The sequence below is a fragment of the Papaver somniferum genome, chromosome 10, assembly GCF_003573695.1.
Source record: "Papaver somniferum cultivar HN1 chromosome 10, ASM357369v1, whole genome shotgun sequence".
Lineage (NCBI taxonomy): Eukaryota > Viridiplantae > Streptophyta > Magnoliopsida > Ranunculales > Papaveraceae > Papaver > Papaver somniferum.
In genome coordinates, this window is record NC_039367.1 from 53,156,146 (window position 1) to 53,170,612 (window position 14,467).

Below are 14,467 nucleotides of genomic sequence, written 5' to 3' on the forward strand. Positions count from 1 at the left end.
CTCACTTTAAGTATCCATGTGGATCAACGATCAAAATCTTGGTAACCAAGTGCCCGAATCTTAAAAAGTGAAAGGTATTTGCGTTCAAAATTTCTACCTTCCACCTTCCTATTCTCTTTCTACTCTTCTTCTAAAATGCTGCAACTCCACTGCTACCACCACCAATACTCACACCAGCAGGGACAGTATTAGGGGGTGGCTTGGGAGTGCTCCAACCACCCCCAAAATTCTAAAACTAACCCATAATTCATATTTTCATGTGTATTTTTAGGAATTCATTTTTGTAGCCCCCTGAAAATTTAGTGTTTAGCCTATCCTACCATTTTAGCCTACCCAGTTCATGAATCCTGCTTCCGTCGCTGCACACCAGCCTACACAGCAACAACAAAGATTGAATTAGTTTAATTTCATAGGTTTTATATGAATTTAAAAAGATTGATCGATGGTTTTATACCAAAAAAATTCAAGGTACGGCAATGGCGGTATATGGTAGTGGAAAGCACTTCAATTGAGAACATTTAGTTGTATTTCGCGAACAAAATCAAAGCGGAAAATAATTAAATTAGTCCAATTTCATGTTATGACAGAATTGAAAGAAAATGATTGTTTTACACACACACAACAAAAAAAAAAAAAAACAGGGTAGGGTGGTGGTGGTTACGGTGGTGATCGGAATTGTTGGTTTTCTGTAATTGTGAAGATGATGTTCCCGGTGGTTCCTTGTGTATGAAACTCAAGGAACGAGGAGGGTTGTGATGGCGAAGATAAATAATTAGTGATGGAGGAGGAGGGTGGTGGTTTCCGAAGATTTGTGGTGGTCTTTTTCGAAGATTGAAAAGGATTCATGGTGGTGGTTGTCGGAGATTCGGGAGAATTGGATGAAGGGGATTTCTGCTGGTGATTGAAAGAGAATTGGTTTCTGCTGAAACTGAAAAGTGAAAACACGTAAGAACAAAAAAAAGAGTGTTTTTGCCCCTGATTTTGTTACAAATTACAACAAACTAACAGAGAAACAGAAACACGGAAGGGATTTTTTGTCCTTTCATTGTTGAACCAAATTTTGGTTACCAACACCAAATAATTCATTTTCTTTTATATTATAAATGCTTACCGGTTGACAAGTGGAATAAGTTGCCGCCGACTGTCCTTGCTCGGTTGACTTTTCTGCCTTATTACATGTTATACAAACTCATTGTTTTCATTTGTGCAAGGATTTTCGATTGATTTATGAGAAGATGTTTAACAAAGTCTATCAGTTTACACCTAATTTCATTCATTATTGTTTGTAATTCTATTTACAGAGAGGATTTAGCTGACAATATATACCAAAACAACAGTAGAGCATGAATCTTTCAGCTTACAATCGATCTTCACTACTTCAAAACTGTCTAATCCTATTACATATTGTATTCCTTTTTATGGAGATCACGGAGATTGTTGAGACACTAGTGTTATATAGATTTATTTAACAGTAAAGGTACGTGTGGCGGAATGATGCATCGTATAAAAAAAATAACTGCTCATTATTCTGGAACTGGACTAATTCTTCGTGATTTTGCAGTTAGTAATGAACACGACAGATGCATCTATGCAGACGGATATTTGAGTGCTGACCAAGATGAATGTTTTGGTCTGCTACAAGCTATGTTATAGGCAGAGGAGCTTAAAATACAGCAAATGTTTTGATCCAAATGCGCAACTTGTAGCTGATGCAGAAAATCAGTCTGTTATTTTAGATATCAAATATAAGCTAAGCTCCATGAGAAAGAAATCTAATCTAAGAAGTCATCTATTATGGGCCTGTAAATTCATTAGGGTAACTTGTAATAAGCCAGCTGATAAACTAGCTAGGCATGCCAGGATTTTAAAAGTTTCTAAGGTCTGGAATTATCCCCCTAAGTCTTATTGCTAACGCAATATTGGAGGATGCAAACCATGTAATTCTTACCCTCAGTAATTCATTTGTTTTTGGTATAAAAAACAAGGTACCTGCGGCGGATGGGATCTAAGTTCTAGCATCAGGCGTGTCGGAGAAAGAGGATGGAGAAGCCGACATTATATTATTGTAAGGTATTTCAATACCAGGTTTAATGGGGCTGTCAATGTCACTGAAAAAACAAACTGTATTAGTTGCAAAGGAAGAGACAGCCAATCAGAGATGAAAAAAAAAACAGTTCGCTAGCTACGTGAAGCAACTGTTTCCAAATTTTTGTTTCAAAAACTCAATTCTTCAATCCAAAATGAACTGCTGAGAGGAGCAAGATTATATACTCAGTTTAACGGTAGTAGGAAACCGAACAGAATATGCTAATTCTACAAAAAATTGAAGCTTATATCACAAGTTTTAGCAGAATTCAAATACATTTCTCCCAGATGCTCTTGGAAGACTTGATAACTCCGATATTACTACTTATTCGCTTTTCACAAAGGAACAATATGAAATAGTCATTCTATTCAAAGACATTGAATTCTTCAAAATTAATTCTTCCCATCTCATCCCACTCCTCTCCCCAGTAAATGCACGGAAGTTAACTGACTCGAGGTGTTGACACAAGCCTTCAGTTTCTTCATCATATTCATTTTCATCACCAAGAGTGCACTGAGTTGGAATGAAAATAGACAAACATCATAAGAATAACCTTTTCAGACTGCTTAGTCATTTTATAAGGGTATCAATAGTCAAAAGTTTTGCTCACTTATGAAATGTAGGTAGGTTGCTTATCAAATCGTCCACATCGGAGAAAACCTATTCAACACAAGATAGTGCCAAGAAATATATCAGTTTTGAGTAGTATGCTTGACCATATATTACATAAAAACAATAAGATGAGAGCACAAAGAAAGAAGCATACTTCTAGGGCTGAAGCATCTATTTTTAGACTTCTTACATGGGAAAGGGCTCGAAGAAACTTACTTACAGCTGCATTCATGTGCTCCCTTCTTGCATCAAAGACGACGTGTGCAGTGTTTAGTATTGGAAAGCTAGATAGGTCATAATCCTTGGCCACACAACCAGAGTAAGTAAGAGATATCATACTTGGTGCATGAATTTTTAGATGACAATTTTGTAGCCCGTAATCTTTCTCTAACGATTGATTCCAAATGTTCAAAACTTTTAGAGCTGAAGTGAAGATACAAAATTTCCTCACACTAGACCAAGTGCAGTCTTCCAAATTTAATTTCTCAAGGAAAGGGCAATCAGAAAAGTATTGCTCTTTCCAGCAATCATCTCTAAATTGAATTCTTTCAAGTGAAAGGCTCTTGAGTTTCGCAAAAGAGACACTTTTAGGAATATGAATAGCACGGGATGCACTTAGCTTCAATTTAGTCAGTGATTCACACTTAAAAAGAGACTAAGGAACAAAAAAAAGTTTTTTTAGATCAAAATAGAGATCGAGTTTTTCAACATTGTTACCTCTTGTGATATTAGAGATCCATGAACGAACCCGAGATGCGTTCATGTTTTTATGCGTAGCAAGAGAGAACTTCTGAATATTTGATGATGCATCACGAAGCAGTAATGTCCTATCCAAAAAATCCATGAATTTATTTATCTCAGACAATGAAGGGGATTTCCAGTAATGGAATACTAGAGTTGGAATAGAGTGCCATATGTGATTCCATCTTTGAGATAGCACACAAGTTCTAGCAGCACACTTGGTATCAATGAAAGAAAGGATATAATGAAGAATCGAGTCAGGCAATTCACTAAATCTATCTTCTGCCTCGCCGATGTTATTATTCTGTCTCTTGACTAACTTTCCATAATCCATGATTTCAATACTAAACTGAATGAATAAGACCCTAGAACAAACTACGTTTTATAGAGAACACATGAACAAGAGTCCTAAGCAAATAAAAAAACATACATAAATAAAACAAAAGGTGTTATAAACGGCAGTTTATTATATAAATGCCCACTTTAGTGGAACCCTATTACTTGGGAACCAAGTATGTAAACTCTATAAATAGAGTCTTAAACATTTGTATTTCACACACATTAATAGAATTTCTCTCTCTCTTTTCCCCCTTACTTTGTGTCTCTTGTTCTCTATCTTCCATATCACAAGACGTTATCACGCACGTTGTTCCGCCAACATAAACGAAAGAAGATTACCTACTATCCAAATTTAATTTTTTTTTTTGGTTTGATTTGACTTTTTTTATCTTCTCTAATTTAAAAATGTGATTTTAACTCATATATTTTTTTTTACGCCATGAGCTATTCCAACAAAAATATTACGGCGTTCTACCTGGGTCACATGAATCACTTCTGGATCACATGATGGTTGTATACCAAAACGTTGATTTACCATTGGAGTTTGATGTTCAATGCATAAGCACAGAAAGACCGAAAGGTGGTTTAGACGAGTGCTGCATCGGTTTGTATAATCGCAAACCTTATGGATTTTCTTAATACTCTATTTTCCAATTAAGCACTCACGTTAACATCTTAATTAATTTACCTTTTTCTTATTGTTTTTGTTTTTATGTGCTGAACTTTTAAGTGATGATTCAGTACATGATCAGTAGCTTATTGACTCAATTAATTTAATTTTCCATATTATGCATTTGACTATACATTACATGATTCATATATGCAATCACTGACATCTTGTTTGTTTGCAGCTGACTCGGCGTTTGGATCTGAGTTAACCTATGACTCGGGCCGAGTTAGCAGTCAGACCGTTTGTTTTGCATTTTGAGTCAGATCTGACTCGACCTATGACTCAGACATAATCCCTGACTCGGATCCATTTGAGTCAGGTAACAAAATACCCCTGACTCACGGGACCAAACCACTGACTCACGTTTTTTGAGTCATATGAGTCAGATCTGACTCAAAACAAACATATTGAGTCAGATCCAGATGAGTCAGGTGATTTCACTCAGATCCAGACGACTCAGATCCAGACGACTCAGATGAGTCAGGAGTAAACAAACATAGTGTAAGAGTCTATAAATATGGTCTGAATCATTTTCTGCAATGGATTTTATATCTTCTTCGCCCCAATCACCAAAACTCGTTTGGGTGTACTTAAAATCCATTGGGTGATCAATTTTATGAATAGATTTCCTTTCTTCTCTTGTTTTTTCATAGAGGACGATGAAAAGAAAACAAATCCATTGAAAGATGGTTTACGGTTTCTATATCTTTAATGAAACCGTCGTCACTAAAAATTGATGTTTAATTTCCTCTCTTATTTTCTTCAAAGAGAAAGAAAAGAAAAAGAAAAAAATGTATCGAAAGATGATTTTACAGTTTCTATTCGTCTAATGAAACTGTAATCACCAAAAGTTGGTGTTATCGCTAGTTAGTTATCTTAACGATAATTATTCACATGCATGGTTGAAAAACCTACGTCCAATTTCAGTGGTATCTTTGTCCATTAGACGAAGATCATGTGATTAATGGTTTCTATTTTTCTTTTTTGTAAGAAACCATCCGTCAACTGACTATGCGATATTGAGAACGACAATTTTTTCTTTTTAATTTGTCGACACAATTTTGTTAATTGTACAAACCAATTGATGTTCGTTTTTCGCCATCAATTCTCCTTCATGATATGTAAAAATTGGTATCTAAAGAACTTTTGGCCAATATTGATTATTGATTTCTGTTCTTTGAAAGAAATCTTCATCAACCAAAAAGTAGATTTTTTTTCTACAAAGAATACGATAATGATTTCTTTGTTTTTCTCCAAAGAATCATTTAAACCAATTGGAATTAGATTTCTCTATGGATCCTAAAAGGATGAGATTGGTTATTACGTATTCGCAATTGTAAACACTAATTGCTGCATTCCTTAGGGATATTGAGCAATTTTTTTATTATTATTTTTTTTCCTAGTTTTACTCTCCAAAATTGAGGCCGTTCAACTTGGTGTTGGAATAGGTGGCACATAAACGATCAATGGGTGTGCACCCGACTTGTTAGCCTAAATCATTAATTAGTCCTCGTAGTGACTATATTAATCTCAATATTAATTTTTTTGAATGAAATAAAGTGTCTGTAATTTGATTCTTAGGTGAATGAATATCTCGTCGGCCTTATAAGTCATTGGAGATTTATGTTTTTCTTGGTCTCACCAACGAATCCATGGTTGAATTTAAATTTGTACGTCAAGTAGACTACAATTTATTTTTATTTTTATTTGGGCATTCTTATACTACGGTCCAACCTGGTGTTGTTAAAATCCAGAATATGTTATGTCCTTGATTTAATCGGATAATACTCTATGAAACTTGTTTTCATATATGAGATGAAAATATTTCTGCCATGACCAGGGGGAGACTACACACTACAAGAGGTTGGTGCTAATTAACTCAAAAGTTATATCAATTTCTCTCCCATCATGATTAAATAAAAAAAATTGCCATTAAATAGGCGTGAAATTATCTCATTTAGCTTTCCAATAAGCTTACGCCGTTTGAAAAGGCAAATCCAATCACATCTAGCAAGCATGTAGCATTTTTATATAAGCTACAAATACGTTCCAACAGAGTCTACGATAATACGATTCACATTCTCAAAATTCATATTTCCTCATTTGAATAATAGGAGATTATAACGCCCGTGAGCACTGGTACCAGCAAAATTTTGAATTTTTCCAAAGTATGTATACACCATAGAATTGTGTTGGGTCATAATAATCTAATTATTGTCGAATATTCATAGTAGCTACTGAAATAAATGATGGTGTTATGGACCCCTTTGCAAAGGAATATCGACATGTGTGATTTGTTGGCATACAATCCAATTAGGTTGGATTAATTTCTTAATTAACGCAATTTCGGATCCAAACTTAACACCTTAAACATGCCATATCAATTACTGGTTGGTGTTGTCATATTGCGTCTTTATATGAGAAATTTCTTCGTTGTAAAAACGATTTGAGGGTTCTATTTTTCTCAGACCCAAGGATTGATTCAATAAATTTTTGTTCTTCATGTATGATGCTTTTAGAGTGGTAGTCCTTGAAGGACTCGTATTGCATTTACACAAGAAATGTGGTTGAGAACATATTCAGGCAGCCATCTAACTTGATTATGTCAGGTTGAACAATCCTCTATGTGTTTCAAAAAATTTGGTACAAGACCAAAAATCCGGATTAATTAGTTGATGATATCAACATTATAGGTATCTTGAGGAGTCCTAAAAACACAAAAATCCACGCTTTAGCAGCATAAATTCTATTTTATTTCTATCTTTCTTTCTTAAATCTGCAGTTAGAATTATGCTAGCATAAACTCGTTTTAAGACTAGAGTTATTCTTTTGATGTTTATTTTTTGAAAAACTCATATAGTTGGGTTAGCATCGTTAAATACGTCAAAAGTTGTACTCTTTTCCCTTCGTTTCAGGTTTTGTCTCATGTGGTTAAGTGACAAGGTTTTAGCGAGGCAACATCTCTGACATTTAAATTTCTTTAAATGTTGATATTTGTGCTCTTTTTCCTTCGTCCATATTTTTTTCCCATTGGGTTTTATTGGCAAGGTTTTAGTGAGGCAATTTAATTCAACATGATGGTCATCTAAGGGGGAGTTGTATCAATTTTGGTTGTTTAGTGGATGCGCACATTTGATTAACCCAAATCAACTTAATCATCTCCTAAGAACTTGGATTTCCTTCTCACAAATACGATTTTTGTTCACGTATGATAAGGTATTCATATCTTGGCACTTTGTTGAAGAAACTACATTTACTATTTCTGCAAATCATCTCCAAGAAATTAGCAATCAAAGACTAAAGTACTAAATGTAATGTATTGAAAGAAACATGAAGACTCGAGAACACCACTATTAGAAGACTAACACAAAAGAAGACTTCATCAACTGGAAGATTTCTCACGAAAGCATTGGTATCTATAGCATTCAAGAAATTCGTTCATCGAAATTGGGAAGTGTCGACTCGAAGATTTGCAAGCCAAGATTTATTTGAAGTACTTATCAGGGGGCATCATAGTAAAAGGTATTATATTGGACTATCACGTTGTACTCTTTTTCCTTTGTCAAGGTTTTGTACCAATGAGTTTTCCTTGTCAAGGTTTTAACGAGGCAATATATGCATGTCCAACTCTGTTCTAAGTTTTCTCACAATTGTACTCTTTTTTCCCTTCGATCAGGTTTTGTCCCTTTTAGATTTTCCTAACAAAGGTTTTAATGAGGCAATTAGCTTAGAAACAGTGGTCATCTAGGGGGAGTGTTATAAACGGCAGTTTATTATATAAATGCCCACTTTAGTGAAACCTTATTACTTGGGTACCAAGTATGTAAACTCTATAAATAGAATCTTAAACCTTTGTATTTCACACACATTAATAGAATTTCTCTCTCTCTTTTCCCCTTTACTTTGTGTCTCTTGTTCTCTATCTTCCATATCACAAGAAAAGCCTAAAGTAGAATTTTATATATAAAGTATGCATACCAGTTTTTACAACTGCCCTTACTCGGTTGACTTTCCGGCCTTGCATGTCACTATAAGATAATGGTTTTCTTGTTCTTCGATTGATTGATGAGAAGAGGTTTAACAAGTCTATCAGTTTACACCTAATTTCATTCATTCATTTTTGTAATTCCATTTACAGAGAGGATTCGGCTGACAATATATACCGAAACAACAGTAGAGCATGAATTTTTCAGCTTACAATCGATCTTCACTACTTCAAAACTGTCTAATCCTATTACATACTGTATTCCTTTTTGTGATGCTAACTTGTGCTTGTCAAATAAGTACCCAATGGCTTGAACTATTTGATGTTGCGGTATTTACTGCCGACCTAACTCAGTTGGCGGATATGAACAAGAGAACACCCTCTGAGTGCAAAATTTATGACCACCTAAATGGCAAGCAAAGGGATTCACTCATTTTATTTTGTAATTTTCCTCCCCTAAAACAAACAGAATCAGAGTTGCAAAGCCAAGTCAGGTAGTTGAGGCTCGGCCAAAATGCCTGGAGATCCTGACGACTGGAAGGTAAGGTTCAAGTCTGGGGGAAGCATGTCTCTTTTCTTGTTTGTCTGTGCAGGATGTTGGATGAAACCTTGCCAAGGAGGCTGCATTTGAAACTGTGACAAGTCAGCTGTTACTCTTTGTGGGAAAACCATCTGTCTGCTGTTCTGGAAATGTGGTTCCCTGCCTAAAAGTTGAGGGTGAAACCTGTTCAGAGACTGAAACTGTAAACCCCCTGAAGGAGGTTCTCCTCGAAATTGAAGTACAGATTGCGAGGATTCTTGGGTTGCGTTGAAGAGAGAAGCGGCTGACATCTCTATTCTGGGTGGATCTGGTCTTTCCAATGGTTTGAGATGTGGAGCCCCTAGGGACATCCATGCCCGCGCAGCAGCAGTTGAAGCGGCACTAGAATCGTCTGTTCTTGGGGATGAAACTGACATAAGCTGCTGAGTGCCTGTAGTGGGTAGGTTGGAAGCTTTTAGCTGCTGCTGTGTCTTTTCAGCTAACATCCTCAGCATTTGATTAGGATTACTAAGACCCTGATGATGGTCAGTTGCGGCAGCACTAGAACCATCTCTTCTTGGGTATGAAACTGGCATCATAAGCTGCTGAGTGCCAATAGTGTGTGGGTTTGAAGATTTCAGCTGTTCCTGTGTCTTTTCAGTTAACATCCTCGGCATTTGACTGGGGTTACCAAGAAACAGATGATGGTCACTTGCAGTGGCACTACAATCATTTCTTCTTGGAGAAGGAACTGACATCATAAGCTCTCGGGTGTCAGTGGTGGGACGATTTTGCCATTTCAGCTGATGTTCTCTCTTTTCGGACAACATCCTCGTTATTCGATCGGCATCATTGAGACCCTGATGACGATCTCCTGTTGCCACAGGGCTGGAATCACCTCTTCTTTGGGATGGGACAGACATCATAAGCTGTTGAATGTCAATCGTCGGTGGTTTTGAGGATGTCAGTTGATGTTGCGTCTTTTCGGCAAATACTCGGATCATCTGGTTTGGTTCATTAGTACCTTGATTTTGATTTCCACGTGGAGAATGAGTTCTGGATCTGGCCTCCGTCTTAGAAATGAATTTCGGAGAGCGGCTAACCCAGTCACTCTTTGTGCTATTATTGATGACCTCCCTGACAACTTCTGGTTTCTTAAAAGCTGCAGACTGATCCACATTCCCATTCCTTGAAACCATCTGAATTGTGCGATTTTTCGTCTCTGAATCACGTGCGAAAGGATTTCGTGGAGAAGCACTGTGAGGGGTCCCACTGGATGAGGGTGAAGAATTCAACTCAATCTGCCTCAAAATGTTTTCCGGTTTCGCGAAGTTTATTGTTAACTTGTTTTCTTGCTTATGTGTGGCAAGAGGAACAGGCTTCACTCTATCAGAACCGACTACAGGTGGCTTCCTTGCTGAAACGGGCCAACCCAAGGGGGAATTGTTTGCAGGATCAACTGGCTTACTAGAAGCTGCAACTACTGATGAATTTCTAGTTCTCGATTCTGTTACTTTCAGTGAAAGTGTAGCTTGTGCTTTCTGCGTACGACACTTGGGCATCAGTAAAGGCTTTGGAAGGGGTTCATATTCTCCAACCCACCCACGACCAAAGTTCATCCCTGTAGGAAGTGCCTGTTCTATTCTCAGAGAAGCGACTTTCCAGGCAAAAGGTCCAAGAGCTGCAGCGAAACGAGCCAGGCTTCTTGCATAAGAATGATCTTCATGAAGCATAACCTGATTCAAAAAAATTGGAACAGGATAAGTAGTCTGCAAAGCTGCAGGAGGGAAATTCAGTTTTTGTAACATACATCAACTAGTTGTTTTGTGTCACCCTCGAAAGGTGTAAAGATTGATTCAGTATCAACTACTGGTTCACTGGAGATATTGTAAGATTTCCGGCGGTTCTCATCTATCACCACAATCCTTTTCACAAGCTTAGTTGGGACATCCTTCTCTGTAGAAGAAATAAAAAAGGACAAAACAAGTAGTTTCATTTCAATTAGCGAAATTCAGAAATCCCAGAAATGTTTTTCAAAATAAATGCAAGTATTAACCATTTGCTTTAGCACCTGAAAGTTGTTCCTCGGCCTCATCAGGTTTATTCTCTGTCAAGTAAGAATTTTCATTAACAAGCCCATCGCCACTATTAGGCTTCTCACAACCAGCTTGGACTGCAGGTATTGACAATGAACATGTATCTACCACACTAGCGAGAGTGGCACCTGAGGAGAAATCAGAACCCACAGGTTCTTGGAAGGGTGTGCACGAGGAATTTTTCTCTGGCTTCTTCACCAAGGAGTTGGATTTGGTCTTCTGCTCTGACTTGGCCTCTGCCTTTGCGTGTTCAATGTCAATTCTAAGGCTCTGAAATTTTGTTCTTGCCAGCTCTTGTATGGAATTTGCCTTTCCCAAATCAATGAAGAAGAATCATTATGTTGAACAAGATAGAAAATTTAAAGTAAAAACTACAAGAATGTAGAGTCATGTACCTGTTTAAAGTAAACAGTTTCTGCTGCATTGTACTGCATCGCATTCGAGCAAACAAGATGAACATCATTCTGCATTTGAAGATGGTGAACTTTAGAAGCCATAAGATATCAACATGAAAAGCTTCTAGGATAAAGCACTCATTCAACAGTTAAACCCATCAAGAGCAACATGAATTAAAACAGGCCAAGTTACTTAAAAGCAACAAATGGAGAATGTTGCACTTTTACCATGGTTGATATGAACGTAAACTCCAACTATAATGAAGCATCATCGAGTGGTGTCATTATGATTTTCAAAAATTAATGCCCTCGCTCAAGAAAACTACCAATCTTACTACAGGTTAGTCATCGCCAGGTTACATCTTACAACATTGTATTTTCAATCTGTGATCCTTCCCCTCTGAACCTCTTGGAAGTATCACAGCTAAGTTAACATTCAATTAAAAATGCTGATTGCTTTCCTGTTGCCAATAGTTTGTCGTACAAGTAGTGTCTAGAATATATCCGCCTTTCCTAAATTGCACAAGAGTCCTAAATTGCACAAGACTCTCTGGCTCTCTAATCCTATAAAGCATCTCTCTTTAGACTCCACGACGACTTCGGGAAATCCAGGGGAATCAAACAAGAGGTTTAACTGTATGGACCTCTGTCTTTCAATTCCAAATGACGTGCAAGAATGGAAAGAAAACTCTGCTGCATGATCAATTTCCTATACCATATGCCCCCGGAAAAAAATTGTTGATAGCGAGAACCTACCTCTAATTCCTCCAAGTTAGAGTAAGTCCCACCTGCCAATTTCTTCCTTATGGTTCCAAAATCCATTGGATGCTCAATTACGTCATAATAGTCGGGAAGCTGCCAAATGAAGCCAACCTCATAAATAAATGGAAGTTTTCAAATCTTTACATCGAAACATAAGAATGTACACACTCATGTAACAATCCAAATACCTCATCAGGATCCACAGGCTGGGCAAAAACATCGTATGTATCTTTCCTGCACATTACAGGATAAAAAATCAAAATCAAGATAAGCCTTGAAATGAAACAACAATACGAAAACAACTGAAAAACAAAGGAGGAGACAACTCTACTATATACCTCTGTAGCCTATCCAGAATTAACTCCAATTCTTGCCTATCCGGTAATGGAACACCTAATGAAACATAAAACCTGAGGACTCAATCGATCAAACCAAACCCAACACCAAGACAACCCACACAGATTACGGAAATCATACCTGAAACAGAACTCGTTTCTTTTATATCTACATTCTGCCCCCTTTCCTGCTAAAGATTCACCAACATTGTTGTTAGTAAAACTCTTGACAGAAGTAAATGCAGGAAAGAACAGAGAGAATTAGACAAGTCCTATTGTGTGGGATTAGCTGAGACAGTTGACCACACGGTTAATATCATGAAACGAAATTAGAGACAGAGACATTCTCGAATTCTATCTGTCCGACCTGAGCTGGACTATATTACTACTTACTAGTCTAGCTAGCAAGCTACTACCAGTCTGCTTCATTCACTAAGATTATTATACCTTTTTCGTCCTCTGAATCTTCTGATCACTGGATCCCTGGAACAATTTTTCACACCTATCATCACCATCGTCATCGTCTTCTTCTTCATCATCATCACCGTCCACATTACGATCATCATCATCATAATCATAGAAATCATTCACACTACTCTGAATTTTCCTCTTCTTATTACTATTATTAGTACACTTTTTAACAACACTTCCTCCGCCATACTCAGAAGAAGTACTCTCAGACATTACTTCCAATTTCTTCAATCGCGTTCTTCTTCTTCCTCCATCTTCTAACCGAGTCGGACTCGTCACTGAGTCCACTCCACTAAAACCCTCATCTTTTATATAATTACTATTATTTTTACTGTGATGATGATTATTCTTGTTATGGTTATTATTACTATAACGACCAGCTGGTAATTTCAAAACCAACTTCATTTTTTTCTCTCTCCTCCTTTCTTCTTCATCATCATCATCATCATCTTCTTCTTCCTCCTCCTCCTCGTCTTCATCATCATCATCAAAGTCCTGATACCCATAATAACTCGGATTCCGACGCCGGATGTTTCGTTTATGGTCAGATTCCGATACCTGACTTCTCTGAGATTTTACTACTCCTCCAACTTTCCTACTAGATGGTATGAAATCAAGTTTTGGTGATGGTGCTGGCCTCCCTCCACCTGCTTTCTTCTTCCTCTTCATTATCTTCCCCATTTCCTTCCCTCCCCTGAACCCTGAAACTCTCAAACAAACCAACCAAACCCAAAACCTCTCAATCTTCTTTCTCTATCTCAGTCCTGCCCTGCCCTGCAATTATTTTTCTTTGTTTTCTTCTCTTTCTCTGTGATCTCTTTTGGATTTTCAATTCTTTTCCTCTCTGTCTCACACTTTCTCTCCCCCACTACACTTTCTTGTTGGCTTTTGCTTGTCGTATTTGATCCGAACCTCTGTACCGAGCCTGAGGCTCAACTTTGCTTTGAAAATTTATTTATTCAGCAAATGGGTTGCTGGCACGTGGTGATCCAAAAGAGTGATGAAGTCGATCGATGAATGTGAGCCGTGAAATTGCAATAGAGTGTAAACAGTGGAAATTCAATTTCAAACTAAGGTGATGTGTTTGGTGGGCTCCAAGGCGAGAAGATGGACAACATACAGATGTAAGATGATTGAGAGTGGGTGGGACCAGTAATAAAAAAGAAAGTAATTAAAGAGAAAGTCGTATGGGTAGAGCCGCTGCCCGTGTTTTTTAATTTTCTTTTTTTTTCTAATGCGTGGGGTTGGGGCCGATACGCGTTGTCCTTTGGTCATTCATACCTAATCGTCCCTGTCCTGTGCAGCCCCAGTAAAAAAATAAAATAAAAAATTCTATGCATTGATTTTATTCTACCTGTCCCAGTCGGGCAGGATTTCAGTGGCGGCCTTATGATAGTCGAGTTGGAAGACGGTTTTTACATGGCAAATGATCATGGCCAGTGCACAGGAGTTTCG

General features: G+C 37.4%; 2 protein-coding genes across 3 annotated transcripts; both read right to left on the bottom strand.

Annotated features, from left to right (window-relative positions):
* Positions 1 to 2,410: 2,410 nt before the first annotated feature.
* Positions 2,411 to 3,773, bottom strand: LOC113315637 (putative F-box protein At1g58310). The gene is made up of 3 exons (XM_026563902.1): positions 3,447 to 3,773; positions 2,919 to 3,353; positions 2,411 to 2,599 (listed from the first exon to the last, which is right to left on the bottom strand). The coding sequence occupies exons 1-3, from the start codon at positions 3,771 to 3,773 to the stop codon at positions 2,411 to 2,413; spliced, it is 951 nt and encodes a 316-aa protein (XP_026419687.1).
* A 4,757-nt stretch (positions 3,774 to 8,530) lies between these two features.
* On the bottom strand, positions 8,531 to 13,897 carry LOC113316860. 2 transcript variants are annotated; one of them, XM_026565014.1, is made up of 9 exons: positions 12,989 to 13,897; positions 12,684 to 12,732; positions 12,545 to 12,599; positions 12,395 to 12,440; positions 12,201 to 12,299; positions 11,445 to 11,513; positions 11,025 to 11,358; positions 10,764 to 10,909; positions 8,531 to 10,689 (listed from the first exon to the last, which is right to left on the bottom strand). In XM_026565014.1, the coding sequence occupies exons 1-9, from the start codon at positions 13,691 to 13,693 to the stop codon at positions 8,905 to 8,907; spliced, it is 3,288 nt and encodes a 1,095-aa protein (XP_026420799.1). In that variant the 5' UTR covers positions 13,694 to 13,897; the 3' UTR covers positions 8,531 to 8,904. The 2 variants fall into 2 exon arrangements, with proteins under 2 accessions (XP_026420799.1, XP_026420800.1); XM_026565015.1 differs by having other exon boundaries at positions 12,684 to 12,729; positions 12,989 to 13,896.
* Between the last annotated feature and the right edge of the window lie 570 nt (positions 13,898 to 14,467).

Excerpts from the sequence above, each read along its gene's own strand:
- LOC113315637 (XM_026563902.1), bottom strand. The coding sequence starts at position 3,773 with ATGGATTATGGAAAGTTAGTCAAGAGACAGAATAATAACATCGGCGAG. Across the intron at positions 3,354-3,446 it reads AAAACATGAACGCATCTCGG|TCTCTTTTTAAGTGTGAATC; the intron begins GTTCGTTCATGG and ends TTTGTTCCTTAG. Across the intron at positions 2,600-2,918 it reads GGGAGCACATGAATGCAGCT|TGCACTCTTGGTGATGAAAA; the intron begins GTAAGTAAGTTT and ends ATTCCAACTCAG.
- LOC113316860 (XM_026565014.1), bottom strand. The coding sequence starts at position 13,693 with ATGGGGAAGATAATGAAGAGGAAGAAGAAAGCAGGTGGAGGGAGGCCA. Across the intron at positions 11,514-12,200 it reads CTAACTTGGAGGAATTAGAG|AATGATGTTCATCTTGTTTG; the intron begins GTAGGTTCTCGC and ends CTTCAAATGCAG. Across the intron at positions 11,359-11,444 it reads AAACTGTTTACTTTAAACAG|GCAAATTCCATACAAGAGCT; the intron begins GTACATGACTCT and ends GATTTGGGAAAG.